Here is a 19,425-nt window from a genome sequence, read left to right on the forward strand (position 1 = left end):
TCTTAAATTGTTGTTAATTGTTTTAATGCTTTGAAATTGTTTTTAATTGTTTTCTAACTGTTTTTAATGTTTCATGTTTCATGTAAAGCACTTTGAATTGCCTTGTTGCTGAAATATGCTATACAAATAAAGCTGCCTTGCCTTGCCTTGGATCGGATAGGATCTAAATCTGGACCCCGCCTCCTTTTCCTGGAATGAAGATTCCTAGGGAGGTTGGGCAGTGTGATACCCCAATCATTGAGAACACCCTCCAAACTCCTTTAAAAAAAATGGGAACCACCACCTGGGTCTGCCACTCCACACGTACTGTCATCAACCTTGATGCGACACTAAAGAAAGCCTAACAATGACCAAACCTGCCGCCTTGCCATTGAGGAGATTTCTTACTACCTCAGAGACCTGTGCCAGGGATATGGGTTAGACTTCCTGTGTCTTTGAACTCTGCCTCCTCCCACCCACAGATGACCAGTTGGTAGCAATGATGGGTTCTTCAAACTGCTCTTTGCACCACTCAACAACATCACCAGTCAGGGTCAGACGTTCTCTTCCCCTTGCTAGACACATCCTGAGCCAAGCCCTGCTTTCCCTTCCTATGGGCTTATGGTTTACTAGAACTTCCTTGAGGCCAACCGTAGGTCCTTCAAAGACACCAAAATTCCACTTCTCTTGCGCCCTGGTACCTGTTTGCTGCTTTAGGGAGCCCCTGGGTCAACCAAACCCGCTTTAATTTACTATCTTGGTCCACCACCACCACCACCTTAGGTTTCCGCCATGACAGGCACCAACAACCTTCATACCACAACTGCTCCAAGTTGCCACCACAATGGAGGTTTTGAACATAGCCCAATTGAATTCCACTTCCCCAACCCTTGGGGATTCATGAAAATTTATCGAAGTGGGACCTAAAGACAACATAGACAGGCGCATTAGCTAGATGTTTTCAATTCACTCTCGCTATACATTTAGGTGTACCATAGTCTCGCATTGCCAGACATATCCTCAGTGCTGTGGAGTAAAGTCTGGCTACACCACATATACCTTCTAGAATAGGGGAAACACCTCTGGGTTGTTTGCATTTTTTTAAACCAATAACTATCTTCTTGGGCGATGCTAAGTTTCGTACACAGTGATGGTGCCTCAGCAAAATAGTCTCAGGAAGGAACTTTGGTGGAACATTTGCACGCCGCAAAAGAAAAGGCCACATAAAGTAATACATTAAAGGGGTGATAGAATGATTATATAGGGTATTTCACACTGTTCCTTATGGTCTCCTAATGGGGTATGTAACATTGGTTGGGCTGAAAATGACCTGGTTGATATTTTATTGGCCCTTATGCATCCCTGTGCGCGCTGATTGGTTTAGCAAATCGCCATACACACACATTAGAGACGCACGCTGATTGGTTGAGCGAATCCCCAATACACACACATTAGAGACGCGACAGAATCTCATATTCCAGACACTGCAATGTTTCCTTACCAAATTCACTTCTGAGACTTTTTTATGCGAGAAATCAACTATATAAAGCTCAAATATGGGCCGTTTTATAATACAGTAATGTGAGCTATAGCAATTTAATTTAATTTATTATACAGGAAAATTTAAAAGCAACAATTAAGTTACAATATAAACAGGCCTGACTCAGTTTAAAAACTGGTTTCCACCAGGTTCCTGTTCTGCAGCAACATAAAATGTTGAACACAATTTCGGCACATGGGGACAAAAACATTTATACAGGACATTATCATGGACTAGACAGATACAAACAAACATTAAATACGGACAAACAAGACTATAACAATACATTAACAATCAATGTCTGCAAGTGTGACTATCAAGAAGAAAGAGTTTGAATGACTATTTAAAATGCACAATCCAAATTTTCTTCAATACTTAAAATTTGCATCTCATAGTTTGCTAGCTCGAAGGCTAGCTTGAAGGCTGGTGTTTTCCGTAGAGATGGGATTTTGAGAACGACAAAACAGAGAGAGCAGAAGCACAGGTGCTAGCGCCAGTTGTGGGGCTTTATCCCGGACAAGTGCTTCCGTTTATCTGGACTAGGATTACTTTGTCTGTCCAGTAGACTCCCAGAGTGTCCAAGCCATGTAAGCAGATCTAATGATGATTTTTTTTACGAGGAGCAGACAAATATGGCAGACTTACAAAGCCTGAGAAAAGAAGTTCAACAACAATTATGAGTTCAGGGTTCTCCCCATGCTTGACACAGCTGTGCCAAGTCATGCTTTCCTTCCTGAGTCATTTAACCGTTTTCCAGAACTTCTGAAGGTCTTTCTCTGAAGCCTTCTCAAATTCCTCTCTTCTGGCCAAATCGTAACTGTTTGCTGCTTCAGGGGACACCTGGACCAACCAAAGCCACATAGGGAACAGAAAAATACAACAGACTCACAAAACCTGAGCAAACAAAGTCTAACAACAACTATGAGTTCAGGCCTCCAGAGTTTGATCAAGTCGTCTACATGTTAAAAGCTTTCCCTTTGAGAGTTTAATGGGATCCATGGAGGTTGAAGTAGTTTGATAAAAACTTCCCACAGACGCAAGCAGATCTCATATCCAATGTCTGTTATTGCCGGACCACACCAGTGCGTATCAAGATCAGGTATTGATGAATGAAAAAAACTATTTGTGGTTGTATTAGACTTGTAATAATGTTACTGTTTTATTGATTAACATATTATACAATATTATAATACATTTCTTAATGGATAATGAATTAAATGTAACATATATAACTTTTGATGGGCATGTGGAAGTGCAAAAATACAGATATCTTTATTTTGTGATCATGTTTACAGCATATATTCTAATAATTTGCAGTAATTCCACTATTGTGGGCATCATAGTGATTAACAAAGCTCTCCATGAGCCTATGTACATTTTTATTGCAGCTTTGTTAATCAACTCTGTTCTTTTCAGCACTGCTATCTATCCAAAGCTTATGATTGACTTTTTATCTGAAAAACAGATCATATCTTATTCAGCCTGTCTCTTTCAGTGGTTTATATATTACACTCTAGGCATTTCAGAATTCTTCCTGTTGGTAGTCATGGCCTATGACAGATATGTGTCTATATGTAAACCTCTGCAATATCCAACTATCATGAGCAAAACAACTGTTAATATGTTCCTGATTTTAGCTTGGATTCTACCTGCGTGTCACATTTCAGTGGGAATAGTACTGAGTGCTAATAAAAAACTCTGTTACTTAATTTTGAAAGGAATAATTTGCAACAGCTCAGTTCAGAAACTTCACTGTGGGAGTTCAACAGTACTGAATATATATGGCTTGATTGTTTTTGTAGATGCAATACCTCTCCCTGTACTCTTTATACTTTTTACATACACCAGAATATTTATAATAACCTATCAAAGTAGTAGAGAAGTCAGGAGAAAAGCTGCACAGACCTGTCTACCCCACCTGTTGGTCCTGATTAACTTTTCCTGTTTGAGTGCCTATGATGTACTTTTACCTCGACTGGAAATTGATTTTCCCAAAACTGTACGTTTAATAATGTCTTTACAAGTTATTTTGTATCATCCTCTCTTTAATCCGATCATATATGGACTGAAAATGAAAGAAATTTTTAAACACCTGAAGAGATTGTTCTGCAAAAGTGTCTAATGTATTGAATACTCATAACCGTTGCACAGTCAGTGTTTTGTGTCATAATAATGCTTGATGTGATTTTTGAGATCCTTGGAAGGTATTTAATGTGAGGATTTGTTTATGTAACACTAATGGACAGTAAGCAATCAGCTTCAACAATGTACTAATGTCTTAGCCATTGCTTGGCAGGATTTTCTTTTTTTAAATCCAAGAAGATGTCAACACTCCAGCAACACTGAATGAAGAACCTTTTTGTGGGACCAGCCAGCGCCTTGGTCAGGCCCTTTAAAAGCAAGAGCTTGTGCTCCGAACTGTTATTTGGTGCCCTGAGAGGCAAAGACGATTCAAATTCTTTTGAGAAATTGATAAATAAACAAAATAAAACACATTACTTTTTCCTCTAGGTTTTTGTAGCTGCCAGTGTAAAGCTTTATCATTAGGATTGAAAATTAGTGGATTAGCAGAATTAGTTTCTGACTACTTCAGAGACTTTTGCCGAGGATATATGTGAAACTTACCAGGTACATTTGAAATATGCCTCCTCCACAGAGGACCAGTTGGTAAGTTTCAGGGGTTCTTTAAAGTGCTCTTTGCACTGCTCAATACAGCCTGTGCGATGCCTTGCTTTCCTTCCTGAGACATTTAACCGTTTTACAGGCCTTTCCAGGTTTTCACCCAAAGCCTCTCCAAATTCCTCGTTTTTGGCCAAGTGGTACCTGTTTGCTGCTTCATGAGACACCTGGGCCAACCAACCCCACAAAGGGCACAGAAAAATATGACAGACTCACAAAACCTGAGCAAACAACATCTATGAGTTCAGGCCTCCAGAGTTGGATCAAGTTGTCTACATTTTAATAGATTAATTAACTGTTAATGAATGTCAAATTTCAATTGAAGAGAATAATGAAATCCATGGAGGTTTAAGCAGTTTGATAAAAACTTCCCACAAACTTAAAAAAAATTCAATTTGACAATACTAGTGTGTATCAGTGTCAGGTAATCTGATGACTGAATAAACATTACCGGGTTATACGAGAGATTCATTAACATTTCGTTTCAGACAATCGTAATGGATACTAAATTGAACATAACATATATAACTTTCAGATGGGCATGTGGAAGTGCACAAATACATATATATTACTTTAGTGATCATGTTTACAGCATATATTCTAATAATTGATTTTTGTTTTAATTAAAACTTTGTTCTTTTTACAGTGCTATCTATCCAAAGCTTTTGATTGACTTTTTATCTGAAAAACAGATCATATCTTATTCAGCCTGTCTCTTTCAGTGGTTTATATATTACACTCTAGGCACTTCAGAGTTCTTCCTGTTGTCAGTCATGGCCTATGACAGATATGTGTCTATATGTAAACCTCTGAAATATCCAACTATCAAGAGAAGAACAACTGTTAATATGTTTCTGATTTTAGCTTGGATTCTGCCTGCTTGTCAGGTTTCAGTGGCAATATTACTGAGAGAATACTGTATAACTTTGTTTGGAAAGGAATAATTTGCAACAGCACAGTTCAGAAAATTCACTGTGTGAGTTCACCAGTTCTGAATATGTATGGCCTGATTGATTTTGTAAGCATTTTACCTTGCTCTTTCAATTCAATTCAATTGTATTTATAGTATCAATTCATAACAAGAGTTACCTCAAGACACTTTACAGATAGAGTAGGTCTAGACCACACTCTATAATTTACAAAGACCCAACAATTCCAGTAATTCCCCCAAGAGCAAGCATTTAGTGCGACAGTGGCGAGGAAGAACTACCTTTTAAGGAGAAACCTTGGATGGTGAGGAAAACTTCCTTTTAGGGAGAAACCTTGGACAGACCCAGGCTCTTGGTAGGCGGTGTCTGACGGTGCCGGTTGGGGGTGTGATGAACAGTGACAATAATAGTAACAATAAAGATAATGGAACTATGACTAGAACAACCTGATCTCACAGAATTCCGTGAAATGAACACGGCCCCTTAACTCAAATTCTGTGGCAATTTCACAGAATCGCAAAAAATGCTGTGATGGGCCCACGGAAGAATTCCGTGAAATGAACACAGCCCCTTAAATGAAGGAAAAGTTACATTTCCATGACACATGGGACAAAAACAGGACGGTTGGGTTTAGGAAAAGAAGAAAGCAACGGTTGGGTTTTGGAAATGTGACACGCGGGACACGACCCCCGGTCTCCTGGGTGAAAGTTCTGTGTTGTTTGACCCGTCTACCACCCCAACCAACCTCCCTATGTGGATTTTTGGGCTTTTATACTACTCGCTACCGTAGTCGTAGGGCACTGCAGGGCGTAGCAGGGCACTACAGGCCATAGCAAGAGGTAGCAGGGCACTGCAGGTTGTAGCGCGACAGCTGCAGCCATGTTTTAGGTGCCACCCTAATCCAAGGAAAACTGCTGTGCAAAAAAATATAAGGACTCCGGGGAATAAGCTCCAAGCGCTGTTAGTAACAAGCATTTGTGGGACAAGGATGCACACAGATGGAAAGAGAGAGAAGAGAGAAACTCAGTGTGTCAAGGATGTCCCCCGGCAGTCTAAAACTATAACAGTATAACTAAGAGAGACAAGTTAAGGAGAGGAGCCTGGTCGGGCTAGAACTCTCCCCTGCCGGATCGGGCTGCCTCCCTCTATTTTTATGTTTCAGTCAATGGACCAGAATAAAATCAGTTTTACTACTGAGAGTCCATTCAGCTTGAAGGATAATGCACATTACAAATCAACAATTCCAGATACATAGATTTTGTAATGTGTATCTCAGATCATGTTTTCACTTCTTCTTATATGACATTACAGGTTCACCTTTAACCCATTAGGACCCACAGTGACACACGTATCACACACTCTTTAAATGTTCTGGAAAGTTCCTCATTCAGCTTTATTCTTGATTTTGACTCGTGAAGCCCCCTAAGTGACACAGATGGAATATCCTGGTACCGGTCGTGTAACAGTTTGCCAATTTGTGTTTCCATGACATGTCCAAGATGGCTGTGTGCATGGTCAACAGATATAACAGAACTAGCTCATTTTTAAAAGCATTTTACAAATACAGTATGGTCAGACCCTGCACGTAGCTGCCTGTTCTATTCGCCTCGCAAAAATAAACTGGACAAACTTACAGTTCTACTATGAGTTCTACAAAAAAAAATCAAGAACTGTGAGTGCGATTGAAAATACTCTTTTTTTCTCAATGTGCATGTGCCATTCTGGGGCTTTTTTTATTCTATTATACTTATTTTTGTGAAGAAATAAAAGAAATCCGTGGCTATTCATAACACATTAGGGGGCTGTAGCTGGGGACGCCCAGGCCTAACGACGCCTCTGCACCTGGTTATTCAAACCTTTAAATTATACTTATATCTCAGTATAATCATCTTGTCTGCCCGTTTCTTCACACAGTGGATTCACTTGCTCATGGTTACACATAGCTATAAATCTTTCTTTTCAGGTTGGACAAATATATTTAAAAACTGAATACATTTATTTTTATTTTAAATTGTTTATTAAGGTTATTTTATTGTATGTGCAGGACTGATAAATGGGTAGGAAATGTATTCTGATACTCTTTGAAAAAGACCCATTTGATCACTCTCTAAACTATATATACATACGTCCGTTCAAACGTTTGGGATTTGTTGCTAGACAATCTTGATTGGGTCCGGTCAGATGTCTGAGAGAACTCTTCTATATTTCTGAATGCTCTTTGAATCTTATAGGTTGTAGAAAGTCCTCTTTACAAAAATATGTGAGCAACATTTGATTAAGAAGAGAATAAATCAGCAGTAATCGCTAAAAGAAACATGAAGCTTAGCATCAAAATATCTGCAGCTTTAATAACGGAACAGCTTCCGGTTTCATTCTCAAGGCCACTAAAATGCAGCCTATACCAAGCTCTTCTTGAAACTTCAAAACAGAAACAGAAGTTAAGTCCAGAGTTAGCACTGCTGGAATATCAGTTGGACATTTTTTTATTTTTTATTTATCCTTTATTTTACCAGGTGATGTCCCATTGAGATAGTCAAATCTCTTTTACAAGGGAGCCCTGGAGCAACAGTACACAAGTTACACAGAATCAGGACATACTATAGACTAACAAATTACAGTTCAAATCTCTTAAATCTAACCCCTGAGTAGACTGCAGAGGGCCCAAAGAAAAATGCAACAACTCAATATTTAGAGCTTCAATAATGATCGAGGGCACTGACGTTTTTCTGGACTGTAAAACTATTTCAACATCCAAGTTCCAACAGAATTCTCCTATCATGCAACAAATAGAATGTAACAGCTGACTAGAAACCTTTCAACAGTGGTGTATGTGTATAGTATTTATGACATTGCGCTGGAGGCCTTTACTTTAATGTCCTGACATTTACTTCTGACATGTTAGGGAAATGTGACAGTTCCAAAGTAGTTTGCTGCTGTGACTTTTTGCGTAAAAGCGAGTCGGCCGTTTATTCAGACATGAGACCAACATGTAAATTTGACTTCAGATTTATATAACAAATAAAAAATGAAGGAGTATTTGTTGTCATGAACACTGATTCCCTCAGAATGATGGGCTTACTGTTGGCCAGAGGGGTTGAAAAGTGATCTTCAAGGCACAATAACACACTTTCTCAATGCAATAAGTAAAACATGAATGGCCTAGGCTACCTAGAAATAGGATTCTGTTTTGATAAAATGTATTTAACAAAAACAGATTTCTTTTAATGAAATGTGATTATAAAGAATACAAATATTGTGTAGGACTTTTGAATTACTGCAGAAAATAATCAGTCATTACAATGTTGAAGCTGATGACATTTTATTGTATAGTAGTCATAAACACTTAATTTCATTTGGATTTAACACCTACCAAGAATCAAAGAAATGTAATATCTACATTATCATCACCAAAGAAATAAGTGTACATTATCTTTGTTGATACATTAGTTCAGTTCTCTTTGACATAACAACCTCTTGATGTGTTTATAAATTTCTTTCATTTTTAGTCCGTATATGATTGGATTAAAGAGAGGATGATACAAAATCACTTGTAAAGTCATTATTAAACGTATAGTTTTTGGAAATTCCGATTCCAGTTTAACTATAATGACATCATAGGTAGAAAAACAGGAAAAGCTGATTAGAACCAACAGATGAGGTAAACAGGTCTGTGCAGCTTTCATTCTGACTTCTCTATGGCTTTGGTACGTTATTAGAAATATCTTTGTGTATGTAAAAAGTATGAAAAGCACAGGCAGAAGTGACACATTGAACAAAACAATCACACCGTACACAGAGAGTTCTCTTGAGCTCACACAGTGAAGTTTGTAAATTGAGTTGTTGCAAAAGATTCCTTTCAAAGTAAAGTTACAGAGTTTAGTATTTGCACTAAGTGATACCGGAACTGCAATCTGACAAGCAGGCACAAACCAAGCAAAACCCAGAAAGATACGGACAGTTGTTTTCTTCATGATAGTGTGATATTGCAGAGGTTTACATATAGACACATATCTGTCATAAGACATGGCTGCCAACAGTAAGAACTCTGAACCATTTAAAGAGTAATATAGGAAACACTGAAAGAGACAGGCTGAATAAGATATGACCTGTTTTTCAGAAATAAAGTCAATCAAAAGCTTTGGGTAGATATTAGTGCTGAAAAGAACAGAGTTCAGTAACAAAGCAGCAATGAAAATGTACATAGGCTCATGAAGGTTTTGGTGAAGCCAGATAAGGTACACAATAGTAGAATTACTGCAGATTATTAGAAAATATACTGTGAACATCATCAAAAAATAAAGATATCTGTATTTGTCCACTTCAACATGCCCACCAAGAGTTATATATGTTATATTTAATTCACTATCCATTTAATATCATTTAAAAATAATTTAATGTTAGCGTATAAACCAGGCAGATTATGTAACATGCATACATGAATTTAAAAAAAGATGTTATACAACCTGTTAAGGATTGTTTAATATACAGTTTCCTGCACTTAGTGTGTGTTGACCTTCAGAATTCAGAAAGTGAACTGTCCGGATCAGTTAACTGTTTTTATCAGTTATTTTTGCCCTCCGTGGATCTCATAAAAAAATGTAAACAACATCATCCAACTCTGGAGGCCTGTAGGCCAGAGCACTAACTTGGGCGCAGTAGGGACTCCATGCTTCTAGGGACCTAAAGCTGGTGATAAGATTTCAGCGACCACAAATGTTCTGTTGTCATGGAGGCTGAACTCATACAGGTATATAGTTTTAGTATGAGAAAAAAAATTGATTTTAACGGGCCAGGCCTGGCCAGGCTTGGACATAAATCTCTTGATGCCTGTCGGGCTCAAGCCAGGTTCGGTCACGGTTCTGTCGGATACGGGCCGGGCTCGGACAGAAAAACTCGGCAAGATCCCACCCCTAATGTGGATGGATTCTTATTCTCCAGGCTAGTGTCTGTGCAACTTTTGGTGACTTGTTGACTATGTTTAGGCCCTTAAAAACGAGTTTGATTGTGAATGTTAGAATAAGAAAAGCTCCTTCAGTTTTAATAGGGTCCTCACCGAGGTTGTCGGTGCTTGAGCCCTAAATACTTACAAATTGGACCTATACTAACTCCATCTCTCTGTAATTCTCAACCCAGGGAACATTCTTTTATCTAAACCTTGGTTTCATTTTCATTTACTGCAAAGAAAGTCCTGAAAAAAAAACCCCCAAAAAAAACTTGTCCCCTCAGCGTCATTCAGAGCATTCTTTTAGGATAGGTGCTGTTCTTCTGCTGCCAATCTGGCATTTCATCTACATCCCTGTAACACTGGGGCATTGGTCATCCTTTGCCTACAACACCTACATTTGCCCTGATATCAGCACTGTGCGTGCAAATCAAAGATCTCTGGAATCCTGATTTCCTGGTATGGAACGCATAACATATGGTGGTTTCTGTATTATGGTAATTTAATCTAACATTGTTTATTTACCGTTTCTGGTCATGGCTAACCTTAACTATTTGCACCATCATTCACTGAGCGAAGACATACATAAGCTCATGCATCATTCATGGTATTATTAGTTGGTCTGGACTTGGACCTTGATTTCATTCATTGCATCTTGGTCAACGTGACCTCATTCCTTGAATCACCTTTATTAAATGAAGCATAACTATAAAGTAGGTTTTTTTTCTAAGATTTCCTATGTCTAATTTGTGCTATCACACGTTTACATTATTATTTATTAACTACTTCTTCTTCTTTGGGGGGTATATTCCTGGCCTAGCTATGGCAGCATCAGATCCATCGTATCTGGTAAGTGGTGCATATTCATTCTTTCTCATCATTGCAGCAATTTAATGGACAATTCCGGCGCAAAAGGAACCTAGGGGTTATTAACTGATGTGTACCCACTCTGTCGCTCTCTGGGACATGTTTTCATGTTAATCGAATGAGTTTGGAGCTTTGACGAGGCTACCGCGGACCGCTGGCAATGCTAATTTTGGGGCATGGGGACACTCAAATTAAATCCTTATTTAATACCACTAAAAAGGCTCGAAAAACGAGCGTCGTGCAAATGAGTCTGAGATTCCCATACTGTCTATGGAGATTCCACGTTGCACGGCGTTCGACTAGTCATGACTGGTTTCCAAGATGGCTCCCGCAAGTAAACATGAACGCGACTGTCTTTATAATCTATCTTTTTAATATATCTGTACACTTACAATGTTGTCAATGCTTCGGTTCACATTTAGGGAGCCTCATTATGCTAACGTTAAGGTGGGGTGATATTTCGAGCCTTTTTAGTGACATTAAATAACGATTTAATTTGAGTGTCCCCATGCCCCAAATATTAGTATCCGCATTAGCCTCGTCAAAGCTCCAAACTCATTTGATTAGCATGAAAACATGTCCCAGAGAGCAACAGAGTAGGTACACATCAGTTAATAACCCCTAGGTTCCTTTTGCGCCGGAATTGTCCTTGGAAGTGACTTCCTCATTACAGCATGTAACATGACCTCATTCATTGCATTTTGGCCATGTGACGTAATTTATGCTTCATAAATATAATATAACTATTTGTTCATCTTTTTTGCCATGCATTTTCCATGTCAAATTTTCTATATGCTATTCACTTAGATCTGCTATAGTCCTGTATGGTAAGGAATAACGTGTGTGTATGCTTCCATGCGTAGCTACTTATTTCTCTTTTGTCACCACGTCTTTTTGGGGGATGTTGGGGATTTCCTCCTCTGTTTGGGACAATGTGTCTGACCCCAATAAAAGACCTATATATCCCCGCGCATTCGTTAAATCCTAAGCAAGAGCCAAATAAGACGATAAGATAAAGTCAAATGCATTTGTTTAATCAGTCAAGCATTAGAGTTACAATACACAGATCTGTGGGATCACAAAGCACACAGAGACTAAGTTTCCCTAGCAACAAACAAAAAGCCAGAGCCGGTCCACGTATCTCTAGACTGTCAGACCTTGTGAGATCCGATCTATTCTTCCCCAGATCTCTTACACTTTGCTCGCCTATTTTTGCCGCCTCTTCTTCTACAGCACAGGGACTGTTATCTTCACACAAGACATGCCAGGGTGGGGGCCACTGTGTAATGTCTCGTCCTCATTTGCTCTCATGCGAAGCGGTATATTCTGTTCCTGTTTCACTTGTTATTATTACTCAATGTACTATGCTCGAGACTCATGACCTTTAAAGGAAAACTTCACCGATTAGCATTAAGCTTTGTATCAGTAGAAACCTGGTAGTATTTTTGAATGGCCATGCTTCCCTCGCTCATGTTCCCCTGAGAGGGGAGATCTTTGTATTGTGGGTCTGGAAAAAATGACGCAAAATGACGATTTTTGCGTCATCTGAGGCTTTTTTGCCCAGAGGCAAAAGACTACAGTCTGTATTAGGAGCCACTTCCGCATAGCCCATAGGGGGTTGGACTGTCAGCTTTTTCCAGGTTGCCGAGGAAAAAACGAGTGTCAGCCATCTTGAATCCTCGCTTAGCTTCTCAGCAGGAGCAGAAACTGTTCATCCCGACGGAAATTTTAGAACAACAATTATGTGCATTCAAACTACCGCACACGTGTACCACCGGGATACATTGGAACACATCGGAGAATATGCAGGACACTTTATTACGGACGCAATACTCGACACACTACACAAGCTTTGCCTGCACGGAGACCAGCGGTGGTGCTCGATTCCTGTGGTCGATTAAGAGACCTCATCAGGGGGGAGCGTTGAACGAGTGTGCCGGTGGAAAGCTAACGCTAGCTGGCCACCTGTTCCACCAATTCTGCTTGCAAGTGTCCTCTCATTAAACAAACTGGACTACATCCAACTTCAACGAAACTCCCAACGCGAGTTCAGAGACTGCTGTGCTGTGTTTTTGTTGTTGTGGAAATATTGCTGTGGATAATCCAGCCTGCTGTCACCGGGTAAGACTACTAGTGGATCACATCACTCCAGTACTGAAGTCTCTACACTGGCTTCCAGTGCCTCAAAGAATTGATTTCAAAATACTTTTACTAGTTTATAAATCACTAAACGGTTTAGGGCCAAAATACATTTCTGATCTGCTACTACATTATGACCCACCCAGACCTCTTAGGTGGTCTGGGACAGGTCTACTTGTTGTCCCCAGAGTCAGAACTAAACAGGGGGAAGCAGTGTTCAGTTTTTATGCTCCACATCTTTGGAACAAACTCCCAGAAACCTGTAGGTCCGCTGCAACTCTCAGTTCTTTAAATCTAAGCTAAAGACCTATCTTTTTGATGTTGCTTTTCTTTAAATAATCTATTTTATTAACTTTAATTTCTTATACTGCACTGTAACTTTTATTCTTATACTGCACTATCAAATTTATTCTTGTCTTTTAATGTTTTTAATTTGTTTATTAATGTTTTAAATTGTTTTAAATTGTCTTCTAAATGCTCTTTAATGTTTTATGTAAAGCACTTTGAATTGCCCTGTTGCTGAAATGTGCTATACAAATAAAGCTGCCTTGCCTTGCCTAAAGCTGCCTAGTGGAGGTGGGCTGTGTCACCCCGGACTGCCTGTTGCAGAAATGGGGAGATTTGTATCCAACTAACTGCTAACTGCTGGTGGGGTTTTGTGACTGTAAAATTTCAACAATTCTAGCTACATCCCACGCAAATGTACGGCTGTGGATGTTTATACCACAGCCCACCAAGAGCTAATGCAAGTAGCTATGTGTTAGCCTTCTTTTATTACACGGCTTGGTTGAATTCTAATGTAGAAGGCGGTCTGTTATTTCTTGATAATAGACCGCTGCTAAGGATAACACTCCGTTGCCATGCATAGCAGAGCGTTGCCATGGACACAGTTCTGTTCACTCTGGAGCTATCAATCAATCCGCTGAAAGAAGTCCAGATAATGTATCAGCTGTGGCAAAAAAAAAGCATGTTTTAAATGTGTAACACCACTTGAGCCACGGTGAAACGTTTTTTCGTGTATATGGTTGAAATGACAATAAAACACACTTGTTGAGTTGATCGTCTCACTGTCTGTCTGTAAAGGGTAGGCGTGGCTTAGGAGTGGCCTCATACAGCAGCAAAGCAAGTGCATTCTGGGATTTGGTGTCTTTCATCCTATGAGCCAAAAACACATTTTCTGGCTTATCTCGGCCTAGAAGGCACCAATTTCAATTTTCTTTTCACATTTCTACTACATTAGTGACCCAATTTAAAGATATATTCAGCTTTCCAGCGGTGAAATTTCGCTTTAACTACTCTACAGTTATGGCTTAGCTAAACCTTCTGTGCGTCGTGGTTTCCTTTGTTCGGAGAATGCAGATGTGTCTCGCCTGGAGAATTTATAACCATTATCTCTATGACAGCACACAACTCTGTGCAATAAGCATACACCAAAACACCCTTGGTCTCTTATGGAAACCTTTTACATTCTTATATTTATCTGCAAATAGTAAGAACATTATTCTACAGGGATATATTCCAATATATCCATGGCCTCTAGACCCCTTATAAATTAAACTCTTGCGATTGTGTCTAATCCCCAAAGACTTATATAAAATATTATGCACAATCTGTTTTGTCCATAACGAACATTCAAATGGCCTTTTTTGCCAGTTTTGACAACCCTATGTGCATTGGATTGATCAGAAAAAGACAATGATCGCTCTGAGAGACAGTTTAATAAGAAGAAAAGAAATCAGCAGTCATTGGTAAAACAAACTGGAAGCTAAGCATTACAATGTGTGCAGATTTAAGCATTACAATGTGTGCAGATTTAAGAGGAACAGGTTACTGTTTCAGTGTCAAGTGCACAATAAGGCAGCCTATAACAAGATGGAATTAACTTTTAGCAAGCTCCTCTTCAAAACGAAAAACAAAAGGTTGGTGTAGAGTTAGCACTATTGGAACATCAGCTGAACATACTATGGACTAACAAATCTCAGTTTAAACCTCTTCAATCTAACCACTGAGTAGACTACAGATTGCCCAAAGAAAAACACATCAACTCAATATTCAGAGTTTTAATAATGATCAAGGGGCACTGACACTTTTCTGAACTGGAAAACTAATTCAACTTCCAAGTTACTAACAGTATTCTCATTCATCATGCAACATTGTGTGGACATCCACTAAATTGATGTTTGAATCATTTAATTCTTTTTCTTCTGGGGCCAAAACTAATTTGTATGTAAATAACACATTTGGTGTCTGAATTATACGTTTTTTATAAGTGTTAAATAGTCATTGTTAAAGGAAAGAGGAAAAACATGAATATAACAGCTGACTAGAAAACTTCTCGAACAGTGATGTCTGAGCACAATATTAATGACATGCTGCAGGCCTTTACTTCAACATCATGACATTTAATTCATAAGTGTTAAGGAAATGTTACATGTCTGACGTAGTTTGCTGTTGTGACTTCTTCATAAAAGTGATTGACATGTCTGAAAGAGTACTTGTTATTATGATCACTGATTCCGTTGGATCGAAGGTTTACTGTTGGCCAGAGGGGTTGAAAAGTGATCTTCAAGGCAATAACACACTTCCTCAATGCCTCAATGCAAAAAGACAAAGTAAAGGTAAAATGAATGCCATACCTACAAATATGATTCTACCATTGCAGACATGTATTTAAAACACACTTTTAAAAGAATTTATATGAAGAAAAAAATGGTGTGTTTGACTTTTTAATTACTGCAGAAAATGATAAGTCATTACAATGGTAAAGCTGATGACCATTTATTGTATAGCAACTATGAACATTTTTTTAGTTATTTTGGATTAAACACCTTCCAATAATCAAAGAAACCTCATCTCAACATTATTACAGAAGACAGAACAGATCATTTGTTGATATGTTGGTGCAGTTCTCTTTGACAGAACAACCTCCTGATGTGATTATAAATTTCTTTCATTTTTATACCGTATATGATTGGATTAAAGAGAGGATGATACAAAATCACTTGTAAAGTCATTATAAAATGTATAGTTTTAGGAAGCTCCAATTCCAGTTTAACTATAACGACATCATAGGTAAACAAAAAAGAAAAGCTGATTAAAACCAACAGATGAGGTAAACAGGGATGTGCAGCTTTCATTCTGACTTCTCTACGACTTTGGTACGTTACTATGAATATCTTTGTGTATGTAAAGATTATGTAAAACACAGGCAGAAGTGTAACATTGAAAATGACAATCCCACTGTGCACAGTAAGTGCTATTGAGCTCACACAGTGAAGTTTGTAAATTGAGTTGTTGCAAAAGATTCCTTTCAAAGTAAAGTTATAGAGTTTAGTATTTTTACTAAGTGATACCGGAAGTGCAACCTGACTAGCAGGCACAAACCAAGCTAAGCTCAGAAATATACGGACAGTTGTTTTCTTCATGATAGTGTGATATTGTAGAGGTTTACATATAGACACATATCTGTCATAACACATGGCTGCCAACAGTAAGAACTCTGAACCATTTAAAGAGTAATATAGGAAACACTGAAAGAGACAGGCTGAATAAGATATGACCTGTTTTTCAGAAATAAAGTCAATCAAAAGCTTTGGGTAGATATTAGTGCTGAAAAGAACAGAGTTCAGTAACAAAGCAGCAATGAAAATGTACATTGGCTCATGAAGGTTTTGATGAACCCAGATAAGGTACACAATAGTAGAATTACTGCAGATTATTAGAATATATACTGTGAACATCATCAAGTTATATTTAATTCACTATCCATTTAATTTAAAAAGAAATCAATGTTAGTGTATGAACCAGGCAGATTATGTAACACGCATACATTAATAAAAAAAAAAAAAAAAAAAGATTTCATACAACCTATTAAGGATTGTTTAATTTACAGTTACCTCCATGTAGTGTGTGTTGACCTTCAGAATTCAGAAATTGAACTGTCCAGCTCAGTTAATTCAGTGTGCCGATGTGCAATCGGCACAATGACTATTGTTTCTCATACTTATTCCGTCCGTTTTTTGTCCCGCTAAGGCTCGCGAAGCGTTGCCAACACGCGCACACAAATGACATCATCACGTGTGTAACGCTGGGGAATGGTGTGCTATGTGTTTTCTAAGAGAATTGCCGCACGGTTTTCACGAAATCGGCAAAAAAACGCGCAAAATTGTCCCATAGACATAGGAAATTGCTTAACATCGCTCAAAACAAGCCCCGTTTGGGACTATGCTGTATCGCCATACTTTAATGTAGAAAAAAGATTAAAAGTTTAAACCGAAGACAAGATTTTGGCGTTTATTGGGCTGAATGGGCTTTTGGATATCAAGCACGGTCTCTTCGAAATCACAGTTTACGTATCGTCGTCTTTTCAGACCGGTTCAGATTTTCCAATGTGTGTGTATGGGGCCGGAATGTTGAGAGTTAGAGTGGGAGTCAGAGTGGGGAGCTGAAGTACGATTCTCGGAATTTTTTCCAAACAAATTGCTCTCCCTCCTACAGTTTTCACTCTTCATACATCATGCTTGGTCAAAATGTAGGAAATCTTGTGGCGGTCGCAAACATGTGACTATGGAATCCACCGGATGTAGACCTTTTGCTCTAGACACTGCTGACACAACTGCCGATAGAAACAATGGAGTTACAGTACGATTCTCTGAAATTTATTTCCAAACAAATTGCTCTCTCCCGTGCAATTTTCATTCTACATACATCATAGTTGGTCAAAATGTAGGAAATCTTGTCCCGGTCGCAGACATGTGACTATGGAAACCACCGGACCTTTACTTTTTGTTATTTTGAAACCAACTGCCAATAGAAACTGTAACAAAAATGAAGCTGCAGTACTTCTTCAGACCGGTTGAGATTTTCCATTGTGTTTGTATGGGGAGAGAATGCTGAGAGCTAGAGGGTGAAGCTGCATTATGATTCTTTGAAAGTTTTCCAAACAAATTGCTGTCTCCCCTACAGTTTTCACTCTTCATACATCATAGTTGGTCAAAATGTAGGAAATGTTGTGCCGGTCGCAGACATGTAACTATGGAATCCAACAGACGTACACTTTTGGCTCTCTTGATACCAGCTGCCGACAGAAACTGAAAAAAGAATCTAAAGGATGCAGATGGTTCCCTGTTTGTTACCTGCTCTGTGTCCCATATGTTTGACACCACAAACATAAAAACCACATCAATGCGTTCGCCAGACTTTTATCTCTCTGGTGATCATAATATTTTGCCGTTTGGACCCACGGTTTTTGACTTACAGAACAAACTTAAGAGTATTAATTATCATTACATGTATATGTTTGACCCATGGAAGACACTGTCTCCCCCTCCCTACCCCTGCACTGTGGAAATCACCATAGCAACAAGTTCTGACACACACATTTTATCATGGAGACTTCTGGAAGGAAGGGAGGGAGGGAGGGAGAGAGGGAGGGAGGAAGGGAGGGAGAGAGGGATAGAGAGGGAGGGATAGAGAGGGAAGAAGGGAGGGAGAGAGAGGGAGAGGGAGAGGGAGGGAGGGAGGGAAGGAGGGAAAGAGAGAGAGGAGAGAAGGAGGTAGCGAGAGGAAGAGAGAGGGAAGGAGGGAGAGAGAGGGAGGAAGGGAGGGAGGGAGACAGAGGGAGGGAGGAAGGAGGGAGGGAGAGGGAGGAAGGGAGGAAGGGAAGGAGGGAGAGAGAGGGAGGGATATAGAGGGAGAGAGAAAGAGAGAGAGGGAGGGAGAGGGAGAGAGGGAGGGAGGGAGAGGGAGTGAAAGAGGGAGGGACGCACACACACACACACACACACACGACATCCTGTCAAACATACATCTCCCTCCTCTAACACTCACACACACACACTCACACACACCCATACACACACACATTCTCTCTCTCACACACACACACACACACACCCATACACTCACACACAGACACACACCCATACACTCACACACAGACACACACCCATACACACACACACACACACACACACACACACACAGAGAGCGATCTCCACCAATCAGAAACATAGTTACACTTAGCATTGTGGGTAATGTAGTACTTCTTTATGACATCCTGTCAAACATACATCTCCCTTCTCTAACACACACACACGCACGCATCAATAGGTTATATAATTTCATACAGACCTTCTCTGTTGTAGGTGGGGTGAAATAAAGGACATGATGTCTTTGTATTTCCATTCCTTTTGTGATCCTCCTGCTGAACCGCTGGCATATACTTTTTTCTGTTTTTTACAAAACTGTTCCTCAGTGACCGCCATTTTGCTTTGCAAACATCAACTGAAAAAAAAAAGACAGATTATTATATATTATATAGTAATATTCACACATTTAACAAATTTTTG

At 39.2% G+C, this 19,425-nt stretch overlaps 2 protein-coding genes across 2 annotated transcripts; one reads left to right on the top strand and one right to left on the bottom strand.

Moving 5' to 3' along the window:
* The first annotated feature begins 2,720 nt into the window (after positions 1–2,720).
* LOC114564245 (olfactory receptor 6N2-like) lies at positions 2,721–3,641 on the top strand. The gene has a single exon (XM_028591491.1). The coding sequence runs from the start codon at positions 2,721–2,723 to the stop codon at positions 3,639–3,641; it is 921 nt and encodes a 306-aa protein (XP_028447292.1).
* Positions 3,642–8,570: 4,929 nt separating this feature from the next.
* Positions 8,571–9,497, bottom strand: LOC114564246 (olfactory receptor 6N2-like). The gene has a single exon (XM_028591493.1). The coding sequence runs from the start codon at positions 9,495–9,497 to the stop codon at positions 8,571–8,573; it is 927 nt and encodes a 308-aa protein (XP_028447294.1).
* Between the last annotated feature and the right edge of the window lie 9,928 nt (positions 9,498–19,425).

This window comes from Perca flavescens, chromosome 11 (assembly GCF_004354835.1).
Source record: "Perca flavescens isolate YP-PL-M2 chromosome 11, PFLA_1.0, whole genome shotgun sequence".
Taxonomy (NCBI): domain Eukaryota; kingdom Metazoa; phylum Chordata; class Actinopteri; order Perciformes; family Percidae; genus Perca; species Perca flavescens.